Source organism: Dendropsophus ebraccatus, chromosome 10, assembly GCF_027789765.1.
Source record: "Dendropsophus ebraccatus isolate aDenEbr1 chromosome 10, aDenEbr1.pat, whole genome shotgun sequence".
In the NCBI taxonomy this organism is placed as follows: domain Eukaryota; kingdom Metazoa; phylum Chordata; class Amphibia; order Anura; family Hylidae; genus Dendropsophus; species Dendropsophus ebraccatus.
The window spans coordinates 39996192-40014416 of NC_091463.1; the positions used below are offsets into that span (position 1 = coordinate 39996192).

Below are 18225 nucleotides of genomic sequence, written 5' to 3' on the forward strand. Positions count from 1 at the left end.
GAGCGGCTCCGGCTGCTTGCTTCATTGTGTCCTATGGGGAGTTCTGATGCGGGCGCGCACCGATCACTACGACCATAAAGATCATCCGCCCGGTACTTAAGTACCGGCCAGGATGTTCTTAGCAGAGACCGGCCGTTCTGTGACCCGGCCGGTCTCTTACAATGTGTGAACATAGCCTTAGGTCTCATTCACACATGAGAAACCCTGTAACTGTCCAAATTTGCAAGGACCCACTGATTCAAATAGGTGACATGGACGCACAATGGCTTAATAATTTTTTGTGGCACGGAGCATGTCCCCAAAACAGATCCGTAACACCTCATGTGTGTATGGGACCATAGAAATCAATGAGTCTGCATGTGTGAAATGATGTGTGAAAGGGGCCATAATGTCTCATCCAAATATAACAATTGTTAGGATCCCATTATACTTACTATACAATATGCTAGGAAAGCTGAGTGACCCCATTATACTAACTAATATTTAAGATGCTAGAAAAACTGGGTGACCTCCATTATACTTACTACTATACAAGATTCTAGGAAAGCTGAGTGACCTTCGTTATACAAGATGTTAGGAAAGCTGAGTGACCCCATTATACTTACTATACAATATGCTAGGAAAGCTGAGTGACCCCATTATACTGACTAATATTTAAGATGCTAGAAAAACTGGGTGACCTCCATTATACTTACTACTATACAAGATTCTAGGAAAGCTGAGTGACCTTCGTTATACAAGATGTTAGGAAAGCTGAGTGACCCCATTATACTTACTATACAATATGCTAGGAAAGCTGAGTGACCCCATTATACTTACTATACAATATGCTAGGAAAGCTGAGTGACCTTTATCATAAAAGATGCTAGGAAAGCTGAGTGACCCCATTATACTGACTAATATATAAGATGCTAGGAAAGCTAAATGACCTCCATTTTACAAAATGCTAGTAAAGCTGAGTGACCCCATTATACTGACTACTATACAAGATGATAGGAAAGCTGAGTGACCCTAGTATACAAGATGCTGGGAAAGCTGTGTGACTTCCAACAGGCAGTGATGTGTTACCCCCTTCCTGCTGTACAGCCCCTCTCTCCTCTTTAGGCCCTACACACTCAGGCTAATCCTCCACCCGTGGTAGGCGCGAGGCGGGGCTTGTCGAGATGGGAGTGGGGCTTACCAGGACATACCCGGGGCATTAATTTGCTGCTACAGTACACACAAAACTGGGAAGTGGGGGGGGCTGTGGCATCACTCCATTGGTGTTCGGTGGCCCTGCATTCTGTGGGAAGCAAGTCACTTTCCCAAGTAAGCCGGGTGCTGGCGCTTTCCCTGGTCGTAGGGGGTGAGTTGCAGCCGATTGGCCGGCTGCAAGGGATTATGGATAGTCCCTTTCACTTTACTGCCATATTTTACTTTCACTGCCATATTGGAACGGGTTTGTATGAACGTAAAACGTTGCTGATTTTATATATATATATATATATATATATATATATATATATATATATTAGAAAAAAAGTTTATAAAAACCAATAGAAAGTTTTCTTTTACACGAATATGATTGTGGCATAACCCTGGAGGTGTTATATAGGAGGGGCGGCCGGTCACTTGCTAGGTGTTGTAGTGTGACACCACTCCGGTGGTGGATGGCTGAGATACAGCCGACGGACCCTAATGGATTGTCAATTAACGCCAGTGCCTGGTGGGCACACAGGTGTGATGGCACGCCTGCTTTTAGGATGTACGGCCAGTTGTACCATTTTCCTCTGTGGTCAGTGTCCTGCCGGGTTGCTACTGGGTCTCTTAGGATAGTGTCACAGATGATGTAGTCACAGGTGTCCAGAGTGGTGCAATGACCCTCCCGGATAGAAGGACCCGCCACCCACAGAAAGGGGAAGTGTCCCAAGGTTGTGGTGTGTATGCTGTGTAGGTGGTGATGAATGACCACAGACTCTTGAAATAATGTTGAGTTGGTTTACTATTTGTAAATGTGCAACAGGTAATACAGAAGGTCTCTGATATACACTTGGCAAAGTTCCAATAAAGACTTGAACATAGGACAACCAGATCTGTAGGATAAGTGCAGTGTAAGAGATAGTTGTGTCGGTACAGTTGTGCTGAGGTAGAGTAGCAGAGAGGAGGATTCCATGAGAGTCTCAACCCATGTAGTAATGTGCTCTGCCGGGATGTTGGAGGATACAATAGAATACTTGATACCTTTGCTTTCAGTCCTCTTACCTTATGCCCACTAGCATTTGCCGAACCGTACTAATGCTTGACACAGGCCAAAGACCTTGTTATCTGGGTTAAGTGGAATGCTGAGGGTTCCCTGCTGACACCCACGCTGCGAGATGGAGTTCATAGGCTTACTGCAACTTTGTTCCACCCGGATCAGTTCCTAGATTTTTAATTCTATAGTGGATACAGTCCTGCTCTGTGACTTCCCCTTGTACTGGTCTGGCCATAGGTCTGATGACCTGAACTGACATGAAAATATGCATGTAACATGCTGCTGCGAAACAGGCCTTATACCACACCTGGTGTACTAAACACACGACTTGCATGACAAATGCATTGGTTCCCCTTTTAAGTGTGAAAAAAAAAACACAAACAGGTTATGTTGCAGTTAAAATGCAGTTTCTAATACTGAAAATAAATTTTTCCATTACTTACTATCCATAACTGACATGCTGCCATTACAAACCTCAATGCAACTGCAACCTGATTCTGTGTTTTAGGGAGCGTATACATGTTCAGGTTTTTAAATACGGTACATACATTGGACACAAAGCAAGGAACAGATCACAAGTGGAGGGCACATATAAATTAAAGAAGCAGTTCACAAAAAGCTTTTATTGCCCCCCGGGGTAACCACTGGCACATATACTCCCCACAGCCGATACGTGTCCCATGGCGCGGCTTCGTTCCTGTCCCGCGGCGCCGTTCGGTGCACGCTCACATCCGCCTCTGCTGTGACTCCTCTTCTCTGTCCTATCATTATACGCCGGATCTCACATGCTTCCATGCATTCTCTATGGAAGCGCGTGACTTCCAGCGTTCAATTACAAGGCAGAGAAGAGGAGTCACTGCAGAGGCTAAAGTAAGCGTTCACCGGATTTGAACAGCACCACGGGACCGGAACGAAGCCGCGCCGCGGGACACCGATTAGCTGTGGTGAGTATAGGTGCCAGCGGGGGGGGGGGGGAGGGGGCAATAAAAGTTTCTTGTGAACTGCTTCTTTAAAGACTAAAACTTCTCCTCCCTTTTTCAGATCTATATCTGGCTTTATATTCAATACTTGGAATTAAAGGGGTGCTCCGGCAAAATTCTTTTTCTTTCAAATCAGCTGGTTTCAGAGAGTTCTTTAGATTGGTAATTTGCTTCTATTTAAAAATTGCAAGTCTTCTTATATTTATCAGCTGCTGTATGTCCTGCAGGAAGAGGTGTATTCTTTCCAGTCTGACACAGAAAGCACCATTTCCTGAAGAACATACAGCTGCTAAGTATGGGAAGACTTGAGATTTTTAAATGGAAGTAAATTACAAATCTATATACTTTTCTGACATCAGTTGATTTGAAAGAAAAAGATTTTCACTGTTAAACAGCTGAATGTGTAAACCCACCCTTTTTTGATGCAGTATTTAAAGCCAAAGCCAGGAATGGATTTCACATGATGAGAAGCCACAGTTTTTCCTTTCAACATGTCCTTCGGTTTTGCTCCTGGTCTTGGCCTCACAAAACTGTTTATTTAGCCATTTTTAAAGGGGTTGTCCAGAGAAAATCTTTTTCTTTCAAAACAACTGGTTTCAGAAAGTTATACAGATTTGTAATTTACCTCTATTTAAAAATCTCAAGTCTTCCCATACTAATCAGCTGCTGTATGTCCTACAGGAAGTTGTGTTTTCTTTTCTGTTTGTCACGATGCTCTTTGCTGACATCCCTGGCCTAGACAGGAACTCTCCAGAGCAGAAACCTTTTTCTATAGGCATTTGCTGCTGCTCTGGACAGTTTTTGTCTCGGCCAGAGATGTCAGCAGAGAGCACTGTGTCAGACTGAAAAGAAAACAACATTTCTTGCAGGACATACAGCAGCTGATAAGTATGGGAATACTTGAAAATTTTAAATAGAAGTAAATTACAAATCTATATAACTTTCTAAAACCAGTTTATCCCCTTTAAGCAGACGACATTTAAAAGGAATGAGAAATATAAGGGAAGAACTCATACCTCCCCTTTCTGCTGGATTATTTTCTAAGTTTGGCTTAAAAAGTGTTTTTCTAAAACCTGGCGTGTGTGATGCCAGCCTAATACAACTTGTATATGTTCACCTGTGTATTATGATTGAAAAGGTTATCCAACCAATAAAAAAAATGAAGACCTATTCTTGCATATGCCAATATTGTTAAATAAGCAGCGTTTTGTTTAATTCCCAACGCCCTTATTGGGTTAACAGGGTCCATGGTGCTCATACAAATGCCTGTAGCCTATTCAATATTTACTGTGCACTGCTGCTACATGCAGTACAGCAATTACAGGAACCAGCTAATGTCCATTTTAGGGACTATTAATAAGCAGAGAACCATGCTAGGGCTTAGGAATGAGATGGAGTGTCATGCTAGGGGCTAAAACTGAGATTGAGAGAAATTAACAGGGATAATGCAGGGAACCAAGAAAGAGAAGGGGAAAAATGCTGACAATTTATTTGTGTGCTTTACGTTTACTTTAACCAGCATTGTATTTGAGTGGACCACTCTTAAGTTATTATGTTAACCCATTATAAGCATCCTCTTAAAGTAGGGCTGGGTGATAAATAAAATGAATTCAATTAATTCGCCTTGTTTTTATTTTTTTTTAAATCGCTAATTTTTGCAAGCTTCTCCTACTGCAGGTTAGAGAGCAGGGGACTTGATTAGAGATGAGCAAACCGGGTTCGGGTTTGAGTCCATCCGAACCCGAACGTTCGGTATTTGATTAGCTGGGGGTGCTGAACTTGGATAAAGCTCTAAGGTTGTCTGGAAAACATGGATACAGCCAATGACTATATCCATGATTTCCACATAGCCTTAGGGCTTTATCCAACTTCAGCAGCCACCGCTAATCAAATGCCGAACGTTCGGGTTCGGATGGACTTGAGCATTCGCTCATCTCCAGACTTGATCTATTTACCTGCACGCAGCAGTTCCTTCAGGACCAGCAGCAGCTGCCGGGTACTGGGGAGCCCCCGGGCAGGAGAGACCCAGATCACCAGAGAGCGGGTGAGGACCCGATACATCGCAACGCCACCCTGTAACTACAACTACTATTCCCACTACTACTACTCATAATGCTGCTCCCACTATAACTAATTGTACTGCCACTACAACTAATACTACTCCCGCTACTACTACTCACACTACTGCTACTACTACTCCCACTCTTGCTGCTACTACTTCCACTACTACTACTCCCAATACTGCTCTCACTATAACTAATAGTACTCCCACTATAACTAATATTACTCCCGCTGCTACTACAACTCCCACTACTGCTACTACTAATCCCACTACTGCTACTTCTACCACTCCCACAACTGCTGCTGCTACTACCCCCACTACTACTACTCCCACTATTATTACTGCTACTACTCCTAATACTATATATGCTACTACTTCTACTACTACCGCTGCTACTACTCCCACTCCTGATACTGCTGCTGCTACTATTACTCCCCTCACCTACTACTATACCCCTCATCTACTATACCTCTAGTACATTTATTAAGTGCGTCGTTTTCTGCGCCTGACTTTAAAAAAAAATGAGAGATTTAAATCGAGATTTTTTTTTGGCCATATCACCCAGCCCTCTCTTAAAGTTAAATCAATGTATAATAAGGTCATTGATTGATTCAGCTTTTCTGAAAAGAAACCGAAAGCATAAAATGGTCATGAGAACCACTTGTTATTCTTATTGCGATAATATAACCTGAGCATTTGTATTCCACAATGTGTATACTGTGGGTAACTGGCTGGGTCTTCTGTGTGTGTGTGTGTGTTCAGGGCAGTCACTGCCTAATAATTGCAGATCGCTGTGTTTGCAGTTGCACTTTGTCCTACTTTCTTTAAACAAACTTCCCACAAGCTGATCTGCAGCAGTCTGGGAAGCAGCTTCGGGGCTGACGGGAAGAAAGGATACACTTCAATCCCAAACATTTGGCAGATTGTCATAGGCTGCAGGTGTCATGCACAATAGCAACATGTCTACTAAAAGGGGTAAGATACTTTTTCAATCTTCCTTATCGCATTTAGGTGTCAAACTTAATGTATTCTTCCAGTTATCTGCAAGCACCACTATATGCTCAGACTTCTGTATATATAGTAATACAGTACATTCATTTGATACGTGTGTGATCCACAGATACTCAAAGGGCTCTGAACCTGCTCTGTTCTTACCAAGCCAAACTCTCTGCTTCCGGGCAGCAAATGCTCAGAGACTCCCTCCATGAGGTGACGTGCATGTTGAGAAGTGACCTCTTCCAGGCTCTTCTAGGTATGAGAACGTTTTACCATCTTTCTTTCATTTTTGAAACAATTATAAGAGAATACTGACCAACAGGATATCCTTAAAGGGACACAACCGACAACACCTAAAGTAGTATACAACATCCGGTAGTCATGTTCTTCAGCAAGTCCAGTAACATGTCTGCCCCCAAGACCTTTATCTCGGATACTGGAAGCAGACATACACTGAAAATAAATGATATGAACATCTTTTCAGCCGTTGCATTTTGTACATAAAGCAGGTTAGCCGGCATGTAGGTGTGATCTACATAACCTCAGAAGAATTAAGATTAAGCGTGGCTATATAGTGTGAGTTTGCATAACAGGTTGATGAGGGTTAATGTCCTGTAAATCAGCCGCTTGAGATCTTATGGTTGAAGAATTCAGAGTTATTTTCCCAGGAAGGGGGAGTCAATGGCACCAAAAGAACAAGGGAGGTATAACAGTCAGAATACATTTTGATATTGAAAGACATTAAAATAACAAATCTGATTGGAAATAGGCACATTACCACCCTATATCTGCAATGTGTGAACCCAGCCTGAATACTGACAGCGCCAGGCCCAGTCAGCGGGAGTTTTCCTACATATGCTATATGGGTGTGTAACTTTTAGTTCTGATAAGTTCAACACAACAGCAGGCTGCCCATTTATTCTGTTTCTAACATTATTATTGTGGAGAATGACCCATGTACTTGGCTCATCATCCAAAATAGGGTTTCAACCTCATAAAATCCTTTAAGATGATGAATATTGTTATTATATGTTGTTATACTCCATTTTCTGCATTGCTGCACATTGTGGTAAAAGTATAATAGAAATACAACTGTGAACTGTATGACCAAGCTGCACTTCCAACTTCACTATTCCAAAGGTCCAGATGCTTTGTGTTGCTGATTTACTTATCAGTGACCTTTTTACTTATTGTTTTGTTTTGTTTTTTTAGACATCCAGGAGTGTTATGAATTAATGCTAAATTCTTCAAACAGCGATGTGACTGAGTGTCTAAGCCCGGACCCACCCAAGGTGGACCCACAGGTAATCAGGCTTAGCAGCTTAGTAAACATAATACTTACTAAAGAAATACTCAAGCAATTTGTGAGCGAATATCTTTATATACACCCCTATGAAAAAGCAATACACGAAGGCCACACAGCTCCATTTACTGCCATATGGGCAAATATGTCAGGAGATTATCCCTGTGTAGGCAATTAAACATGTATCACAAGGTGTGAACAGAACCTGTAAGTAAATGGGTTATCTGGAGAGCAGAGAAGGTCCTACTTCATCTGCTTTCCGGCACTCCATTTCCTCCCTGTGACAGGGGACGGGAGCATGTTGCACTCTGTAGTGATTGTAGTAATGTGCACCGCCTCGGTGATCAGTGATCTGAGGTCGGTAGTCCAGCCCCCAGTACATGAGGTGACATGCATGTTGAGAAGTGACCTCTTTCAGGCTCTTCTAAGTAGGAGAACGTTTTACCATCTTTCATTTGTGAAACAATAATAAGAGAATACATGCCAACAGGATATCCTTAAAGGGGGACACAACCTACAACATCTAAAGTATTATACAAAATCGTGAAGTCGTGTTCTTCAATAAAGCCCCTATTACAAGGGGTGAGGAGAGGGAGCAAGCAAGCGTCGACCTGTCAGGTCAGCGCTCTTTTGCTCCTCGTTCCCTGCCTACTGACTAAGCTATTACATGCGTCAGCAGCAAGTGGGCAAAAGCCGGGGGGGGGGGGGGGGGGGGGGGGGCACAGGGAGCTGCGGGAGGCTGAAAACAGCCTAAATTGCATATCAATAAACCAAAAGATTTAATGAAATTACCTTTGTTCTCAGACTAAATGGTACCATGGGACTATATATACCAGCAGGTTAGAGTCTTCTGTCCTGCTGTTAGTTGTTTTTTTTTTATATCTTCATCCATGTTTTTCATAGAGCATTCTTGAAGCATTTCTGACAAATTTCATGGACCTTTTCTGCACATTTTATGTACGCCAGATCTTTGCATGCAACTCTAAAAAATGGTAAAAAAAAAACATAAAAAGTTGTATTATCAAAATAAATACATCAGTTAAAAAAAAGACATACAGCATTTTCCTACTGAATGCAATGTAATTCAAAGGAAGAAAAATCTGAATGTAACTTATTGGTGTATATTATAGTATAATATAACCGCTTTACGCCGAAAATATACCCCCAAAATTTCTGTACGTAGTCTGAGAGTGAGATTAACATTTTAGCAACTGAAAATCAGTTCTATTCATCTGAAAGGAGTTGTTTTGGCAGCAAGCAACTGGATTTCAGCAAATCTCATTTAGAGGAATAGCATATTTGCAGAATCTTCCCAATAAAAGAATGTTTTTTTAAATCATAATACGACACATACATTTCCATATGTATGTGTGGTAAGGTACAGGTATAGGTGTTGTTGTGTCAACTCAGCCAAAGATGGTATAGTCGTGACGCCAGTGCTTGTCCAGCAGACAGGTGTGATGCTGGTACCTGCTTTGTTTGTGTTGCTGGCTGCGTTCCCCAAATGGTCGGTGACCTGCCAGGTGTTAGTGGGTCCCATGGGCTCTTGTCACGTTAGTTCTGACTAGCAACTGACCCACCTGGACTATCGGTACCGCCACCCACAGAAAGAGGGAAAATAACCCAAGGTGTGTGGTTTGTGTGTACAGGTGCTGGTCTGTACGAAGTATAACAGAGTCCCAGTGCTGTAAAAATAGAACAGCTTCACTGTTAAGTTTTTCAGTAGTACAATACACTTTGTAGAATTGATAAATCTTTGATACAGATTTTAGTGCTTAAACTTGTGGTGCTTAAAGAGGTGCTTGGAGAAGTAGAGCAGAAGAGAGATAGTTGTAGCGGAGCTTGGAGAGTTTAGTTGAGGAGAAGAGTTTGTCGAAGGAGCCCCAACCCAGTGTAGCAATGTACTCTGCCGGTAGTTGTGTTTAGACTGTGTCTGACCACCTTGTGCCCTACAGTGTCGAGTGACCCATCCTATCAGGGTACTGCAAGCCCCAGCCGTGGTTATCTGGGCATAGCTAAGTGTCCAGGGGTGTCCCAGTTACCTGCACTTCGAGATAAGATACGTAGATTTTGTTTACGGTAGGTTTATCCTATCCAGGCTAGTTCCTCTCGTGTTCAGGATACTGCCCTGTGCTTTGTAGACGTGTTCTCAGCGTGGGTTAGGTTATTCCTACACTCCTCTCCCTTTAGGGAGTTAGCACTGCATACTGAACATAGTAGTAGTGGTTAAAGAACTTGTTGTCTCTAGCTGCATCTACACACATGAGTGTCTAGATTAGACTCCTTTACTGACTTCCTCCCACACAGAGCTACCTAACTCCTCCTTCAGGGGGTGAGTGTGTGCTAAAAGTAGGGATAGGCAGAGAAAGAGAAAGCACCTCCTATTGGCTGGCACAAAATACATGGTACAACAATAACATTAACCAATTACTTTCTTTAGCTGTAGAAATAAGAAATACTGACATCTAGCGGTGAAACTGTAAAGTACTCTTCATCACCACTTAACCTGAAAAGAGGAAACTTTTTAAGAGGTGCAACGGAGAGATAAAAACCACCTGTGGTGGGACACCTCAAGTGGTTCTAGGAATAATAGAAAACTGCAAGATATCCCATAGTAGGTTGGATATAATAGTCACAATTTTTACATACAAAATACAGCAAATTAGGATGAAATGCTGGCATTAAATTTTAATGTGATACCACTTATTAGGTGTAAACAAAAAAGGAAAAGTAGTTCGGTACATTCTGAGATAAAAAATTCTGTAATTGAATCCAATGCCTTAAAATGTCATGGTCCAAAAAGTCACAATCAAGGACACAAACAAATGCACAATCGTGCATTTGTTCGTGTCCTTGCTTGTGACTTTTTGTACCGTAAGATATTAACACATTGGAATAAAGTACAGAATTTTTAGCTGAGGACATGCCGACCTTCTTTTTCCTTTTTTTGTTCATACTATTTTGAGGACTGGGATATCCTTGTGCACTCACCAGGTGAGCTGGATGGACTGTTTGCTGTGTACCACTTATGCATATTAAGTACTGCATACATTATATGAAATATATGTGTTATGATTCTTTAATTTTCTTTCTTCAAGACTGTTTGGGAATCGGATATTGGAGATACAAGATCTAATCCTGAGCCTCAGTGTGTTCGTATAATTGGGAAGATTACGGAACAAAAGGAGACTATACAGACGTTACTGTGTCCAGTACACACCAATCTCCCCAAGGTTAGATTGTGTATTCATTTTTTCACTAGTAATCTTGCCAGTATGCTGTATTTGAATAACATTTTAGCATTTGCTAGAGAGGTGTACTCCGGGATGTCTTGCCTTGTGGAGGGCTATGACATATCCTACTGTAGAGGTATATAATAGTAGGCTAAGTTACTACTCCAAGAAGAAAGCCCCAGAGAAACATGTTAAGGCTATGTTCACGCCGGAGCCTCTCGATTCACTGTGTAAACTGACAGGGCTTTCTGCGGCCGAAATTCACTGAATTGCGCCCGCAGAAAACTGACCTGTTAGTTTTTTCCGGCGCCGTGCGGGATCCCGGCTGGAGCATATACGATGTGTGTATGCTCCGGCCGGGATCCCATTGCACATAAGGCTTTGTTACGCACCGCAAAACTATGCCCGTAGTTCTGCGGCGAGAACTACAGCCATAGTTTTACGTTGTGTGAACATAGCCTAAAACTGTCTAAATACGGCCAGTTACCATAAATTGACAGGCGTAGCATGGGTTGGGAGCACCCTGGGCAAGGCAAAGTATTGCTCCCTCTGGATGACTCCAGTATTTTAGTAACCCCTTCACTGCCAGGTTGCCCTTAGTATTGTAGTTAACCCCCCCTGCCACAATGCCCCTAGTATTGTAGTTGACCCTCCACTGCCAGGATGTGCCTAGTATTGTAGTTAACTCCCCCCCACCAGAACGCCCCTAGAATTGTAGTTAACCCCTCCCCTGCCATGATGCCCCTAGTATTGTAGTTAACCCCTCCACTGCCATAATGCCCCTATTATCATAGTTAACCCCAACACTTCCAGAATAACCCTATTATTTTAGTTAACCCCTCCACTGCCAGGATGCTGCTAGTATTGTAGTTTAACCCCCTCCCCCCCCACACACACACTGCCAGGTTGCCCCTAGTATTGTAGTTGAGCCCCTCCCCACCTCAACCTACACTGCCAGGATGCCACTTATATTAAAAGTTACCCCTCTCCCATTTCCCGTGTAACTTATATTGTAATTAAATAAAGCCCTCACGCCTCACCCTTGAGGACCCCTTGGATTGTAGTGAACCGCTTCTCCCATGAATGAATAAATAAATAAACATCCCACTCACCTTTCCTCTGCTCCAGTGCTGGCCGGCCTCTTCACTCTCCTGCAGTCACTGTCGGAGTGGACTTCTCCTGCAGGCGGATTTCCCAACTGATTATTAATTGCTAACCAATTCTGCAGGTAAACCGTTTCACCTGTAAACTCACATGGTCATTAATAGTCATTGTTAATGGCCATGCAGTTGTGTGGGTAAAATTGCTATTAGGGTACAAACACACACAGCAGATACGCAGCAGATACGCAGCAGATTTGATACTGTGTTCAGTTATTTAGATCTAATCTGCTGCGTATCTGCTGCGTATCGCAGCAGTAAATACGCAGCGTATATGCCGTGTGTGTTTGTACCCTTAAACCTTCACAATTTTGCATCATTACCATTTGATATGAAAAGTATACGGACCAAGCATCAGCATAATTTTCTGATGCTTGCGTCCACCACTACATGCCTCTAAAACCTAAAACTTTTCTAGGCGTCTGACGTTTTCACAGTGTTTAAAATAACTCTGCTCTCAAATCGCTGTCTAGTGGAGGACTGGAAATTAGCACTGATAGGGTCCATTATGCTTGGACAGTTGTTATTATTTCAGTCCAGCCTTTAGTTTCTTAGTAGGTACCCAAACTGCATTAAATATACTGCTCAGAGAGTTTTATGCAGGCTGCATGTTGTGAATCATGTTGTAGTTCTCATCATTCACGAAATGCATTGCTCTTTGGTTGAAGGATCATATAAGTGTGTGTTTTACTGTAAGAACAATATTATTTTTGCTCCTTTTTTAACACTTCTGCTCCTCACATTTTCCTCATTTCTTCATTAAAAGCTATGTTATCAAAGTACATCCTTTCACCTTCTTCTATACATTAATCACCCTACTGCCACCACTGCACACCCACGCACAATCCAACAAGAGACTACGTGGAGGGAAAAAAATACAGCCTACAAATGACTATTGCACATTAGTTAATTTTGCATTTCTTCTACATGCATAAAGCTGCAGCAGTTGCAGGAACGTGAACTACACATACATTATCACATAAATCTACAATGAATTCACTAATATGTCTGCCTGCATTTACAAGACTTTAACAGCCCCTTTAAATTCAACTATATGCATTTAGCATGTAAAAAAAGATATGATTTACACTGTGCAGACCATGCTTCAAACTATTTTGTCCAATAGTCAATTTATTTGATATAATGTGATAGCCCCGCTTCAGCCGCTATGTCTTCAACATAGTCTCTTGTAATGTTTTTCACATTGGCTTCCTCTTTATACATTGCACAGCTGGGCTTCCTCAATGCGCCTCCTCTATAGTTATAAATAGTTTTCTCAGAGAGGCACACTCATTTGTGCTAATTCTAAATAAGAAAATAGTGAGATTAGAAAAAATTATTTATATTTTAACATGATGACTTTAAAGTGGATCTGGCAGCAATAGAACAGGGCTGCAAATAAGCAAATGGCTAGATAGGGCTAGTCATCATGATTCTGGGCATAAGTTTAAAAAAAAAAATTGCCATAGTTCTTTCCAGTGTCAAGATATAAGCCAGTTTGTTAATATTAAAAGGAAACAAAAAGGAGAAGGGAGCTTCCTAGTGCAATATATCCAATGTGAACAGGAGTAAGTGAGTCATAGAGTGAAAACTCACTCACCTTGTGTGGTTGTGCAAGTGTAGGTACAACTCTAATGAAGGCATTCAGATGTACCGCAGCTCCTAAGAAGACCCCAGCAGCGTTGGGGATGAGACAGTAGCAGCCAAAGTGTTCTGTCAGGATTTTGTTCTGCCTGACAGAGCACTTTGGCTGCTAATATTAAAAGAAGGTGGAAAAGGCCAAGGGATGTTCCCTAGCATGGCAAGAGCCCAGGTAAGTCTAGCCCATGTCCCCTTTTTCTGGTGAAAAAAAGGCTCATATATTAGTGCTGGAAAGGACTTTGGGGATAAAAAAAAAAAAAACTATATATATGCAGAGAATCCTGATAAACAGACCTATCTAGCCATCTTCTGATGGGTCCACTTTAAGGGTGGGTTCATACTATGGAATCTACGCTGAGAAGTTCCAGGAGATTCCGTCACTTGTACCCGCTCACGGTGGCGCGCATATCTGCCCGTGCCATAGACACCATTCTATAGCTGGGCAGATTCCGCCGAGAGAATTGACATATCATTTCTTTCAGCAGATAGCAAAATTCGCCCGTCCATAGAATTAAGTCTATGGGACAGGCAGAGATGCGTGTCGCTATGAGTGGGTATGAGTGACAGAATCCACTGAAACTTATCCGCACGGATTCCGTAGTGTGAACCCACACAAAATGTACAGGGGCTATATTTGGATAGTGATAATGTGGTACCACAAGCTGATGCACTTACATTGCATGGTCAATGGTGGTTTTAGGAAAAAAAATGAAAGCTACAATAACAAGAGGTATGATGTTTCCGGCCATCTACCAAGAGCTTATATGTATAGTAGAGTTACAAGCAATAACCAAGGGTAAAAAGCACTTTAGTAAAACATTGATATTCTAACTGTTGACATTCAACACCTAGAACAGTCTGTGCCTATAGGCATGTGTGGGTTATGGACTAAGAACGGCAAGAGGTCACATGTGGATGGAAATAGTCAGATCCTCCACTCCAAACCCTGGGTGTACTCGGGCGCAGGTCCAAGATAGGCAATATAGATGTAAGTAAACTTAAAATTTATTAAAACAAACGACACAAAGCGTTTCAAAGTCGTGCTGACTTCTTTCTCAAGTCAGCACGATTTCGAAACGCACGGTGTCGTTTGTTTTAATAAATTTTAAGTTTACTTACATCTATATTGCCTATCTTGGACCTGCGCCCGAGTACACCCAGGGTTTGGAGTGGAGGATCTGACTATTTGCATACCGGTTTGGTCTCTGGGAGTGGCTGCGGTTCACATACATACGTATACTGAGTGTTGTGTTTTGTATTTGCACAACCACAACAGGTGAGAGTCTCCATTTACTCTCCTGTCTCCTCCACCTGCCATCAGACTTTACACTATGGAGCGCTGTCCACATTTTTCTTTTCTACATGTGGATGGAGTCAGTATGGGAAAAAGGTGGCTTATAGAGATGAGCGAATTTACAGTAGGAATGAAGCAAATCGCTTCATTCCTATCTGCATTCTGCTCATCCGGCTGTGGGCTTTGATGTCTGCTCCGCTCCGTGAAGCTCCTCCCCGGGTGCTGGTAAAACATGGATCCAGTCCTAAGAAACTTCTCCCAGTTTCCCAGGACTGGATCCATCTTTTTCCAGCATCCAGGGAAGAGCTTCATAGAGCGGAGCAGACTTCAAAGCCCACAGTCTGATGGGCAGAATGCAGATAGGAATGAAGTGATCTGCTTCGTTTCTACTGTAACTTTGCTCATTTCTAGTGGCTTTCATGGCTTAGAATGGACTTTAAATCCAGAATTCCCAGTTTTTATTTTGTAGTGTTATAAGCAACTCTAAGATGCCTTACTAACTAAAAGACCTTGGATGTGTGGTTGGGTAGTTTGATTTAAGTATCTCATCAGAATCTGTTTTGTTACTATTAACGTATGGGCCACTAATGGCTAGGACAAGGTAGGCAAGAAGCTTAGGTCTATCATTATACAGCACTTTTCTCAGCAGCTTTTGGAAGCTCCATAGACAATGAATGGAGTGGCAGCATACATGTTACTCGCTGCTCCATTCCATGGTGAAACGTAGGTCTTTGTTTTTAAGATACAAGTAGTTGATGCCCATCAAGTTGGGAAAGGTTGTGAAATATTACATATTCTTCAATAAGTAAATGACCAAGAAGAGAAGGATTGGACAGCTACAATCCAGGAGTCCTATCCTTAACATGCTATAATAGGAAATACACATCAGATGATTGGCAGTTGAGCCATAGTCGACAAGTTTAAAAGACATTTATCTAAGGTGTGCGGGCAGCTATAGAGCATGTTCATTCTAGTATTGCAAATCTTACACACACTCATTGATAGAAAAATAATAATGCACCAAGAAGGATTTGTTGGAAACCAATTAAACTTTCTATGTGTGCATGTAATGATGTATGTCAGTGATTACACTATTAGAGCAAAAGGAGGAGTTTATTAAGAAAAAAATGTACAATTATAAGAAGGCTCTAATATGCTGTTGAGCTGCCTCTAGCCTGGATACAAGATGAGATATAGTAGGACATGGAGGATACAGGTTCTGTGTGGCATCCGCAGAACATTTTCTACAGATGTTGCAGTTGGGTCTGCAGATGCCTTACACTCATATGTTAACTAGAGATGCGCGGACCGGCATCTGCGCTCAGGAATATGCGGCCAGGATATTCCAGGGAATTCCAGATCGATTCCCTGGAATATCCTGGCCGTATATTCCCGGGATCGCAACTATGCACCCGGGATCACAGGCATCACGATCGAGCAAACTGCTTTCGGGCCAAAAGTCCAAAAGGTTCGCTCATCTCTAGTGACCGCTGATATGGCTTTTTACAGCAGGCAGTAATGGGCCTTCTTCTGATCCTATCGACTTTTTATGACGGGATCAGAATAAGGATCTGCCATGCTGGCATCATGGGGAATCAGTGTCAGTATGGCAGTGGATCTCCTGCTGTAACTACCAGTAGTAGTAGCAGTAGTTAAACCCGTTACATGCCGCTTTCAAATCATGACAGCGGCATGTAACCTGTTCCGATCGTGTAAGGAGGGTATACTAACCATTCGGAAGTCTCTCAATGGCAATTCTGGGGGCTGTGTAGATTGCCTGTCAGCATGATGCTGACATATAAAATATACTACACTGAAGTAGTAGTGCAATGTATTGTAACAGTGATCAGATAACTGGTTAATGTACACTAGTGCAAAAAGTGCAATAAAACATAAAATAAATCCCTCCCCCCAAATAAAATTACATTGCATTCACCGTACAGAATAAACTGTTATATAAAACATTAAAAACACATAAAAATGAACTTTGGTATCGCCATGTCCTTAAAACTATACCATTACTTATACTGCATGGTGCACGCTGTAAAAAGAAAAAAACTTTTAAAACTTGGTATCAATAAAACTATACATCTTCCCGCTAAAATGAGCCAAAACCAGCTCTGTCACGGAAAAAATGCAATGGATCTTGCTATGGGCAACAGTTTTGGGCATTTTTTCAGTTTTTTTTGGGCTGCTATTGGTGCCTCCTAGGTGTCGGCACCCCTAGTGTGTGCAGCAGCATTAAATAGGGGGCAATCTCGCTAGGTCCCCCAGGTGCTCAGGGCCCGAGTGGTAGCGGTAGATTACCCTCATTATAATTCACCTATGATCCTCAGTACTGGTGGTCTATGATCTCTAACCAAGAGATACACTACAAAAAGTAGCCTCTGAGTCTTTTATTGATAGGGCAGTGGGGGAATAGCTTTAGTGTCCTCTTGTGGCAATACCTGGTATCTAATCACTTACATATCTAAGACATAACTGCATTCAAACATTTCAATTTTTTTGTGTCAATGAAAGTATTTTAGGATCTGCAGTAGAAATCCAAGGCTTACAGTATATATTTCTGCTGCAGATAAGTAGTTTTAATTGCTGCGGGTCTGCATCAACCCCTGTAATTAGGCTAATCCACTTCAGACTAATCCGACAACTTTTCTCTGTGGAATCTGTAGGGATAGCTAACATGTTCCTTTTGGAGATTTTTCATAGTATGTCAGCAGGCTTGCCGAAAACCACTTTGCCTTCATATGATGTCAGATTTGTCATGGATTTCCATACCAAAATCCATGTCAGATGCACATTGTGTGAACATGTCAATAATGATTAACAGAAAACAAACACCTATGTACCAGTCTGTTAGACTTTCTGCAAGCTAATAAAAAATATTTATTTTTCAGCCAGTAGGTGTTCTTGTATGCACACAACCCCAGTTTATGGTGAGCTACAACTACGATTAGCTGACTGTCTGGCTGCTGTTGAGTTAACCGTACAAATTATATAAATGTTCACTACACTTATAGGCATTTACAGAATAGTTAACCCCCTCCTGCCGCTCCACTGTAAATTCTATGCCTGTGTCATCCTGCAGCGTAAATTAACATCGCTGCAGCATCAGGCATAGGGTGCAGTGATGTTAATTTACGCTGCAGGATGACACAGGCATAGAAGCTGCGGCTGTGTCATCCGTGGCTGGTCACGGCCATCAGTGACAGCCAGGGACCTGCCGCAACTCTATAAGTTAACCCTATAGATACTGCGGTAAGCACGACCGCAGCATCTATAGGGCTCCTGACAAAGAATTCTCCCTCTACAGAGGGAGAATT

The 18225-nt window shown here is 42.1% G+C and overlaps 1 protein-coding gene across 2 annotated transcripts in view; it reads left to right on the plus strand.

Moving 5' to 3' along the window:
- The first annotated feature begins 6113 nt into the window (after positions 1-6113).
- Positions 6114-18225, plus strand: part of DLG3 (discs large MAGUK scaffold protein 3) — a 150290-nt gene continuing 138178 nt past the window's right edge. Inside the window, exons 1-4 of one of the 2 annotated variants that reach the window (XM_069942818.1) lie at positions 6114-6250; positions 6396-6527; positions 7484-7575; positions 10673-10807. In XM_069942818.1, coding sequence (XP_069798919.1) covers positions 6220-6250; positions 6396-6527; positions 7484-7575; positions 10673-10807 — 390 coding nt within the window. In that variant the 5' untranslated portion in view covers positions 6114-6219. The remainder of the gene's footprint in view (positions 6251-6395; positions 6528-7483; positions 7576-10672; positions 10808-18225) is intronic. The other variant, XM_069942811.1, reaches the window with a different exon arrangement.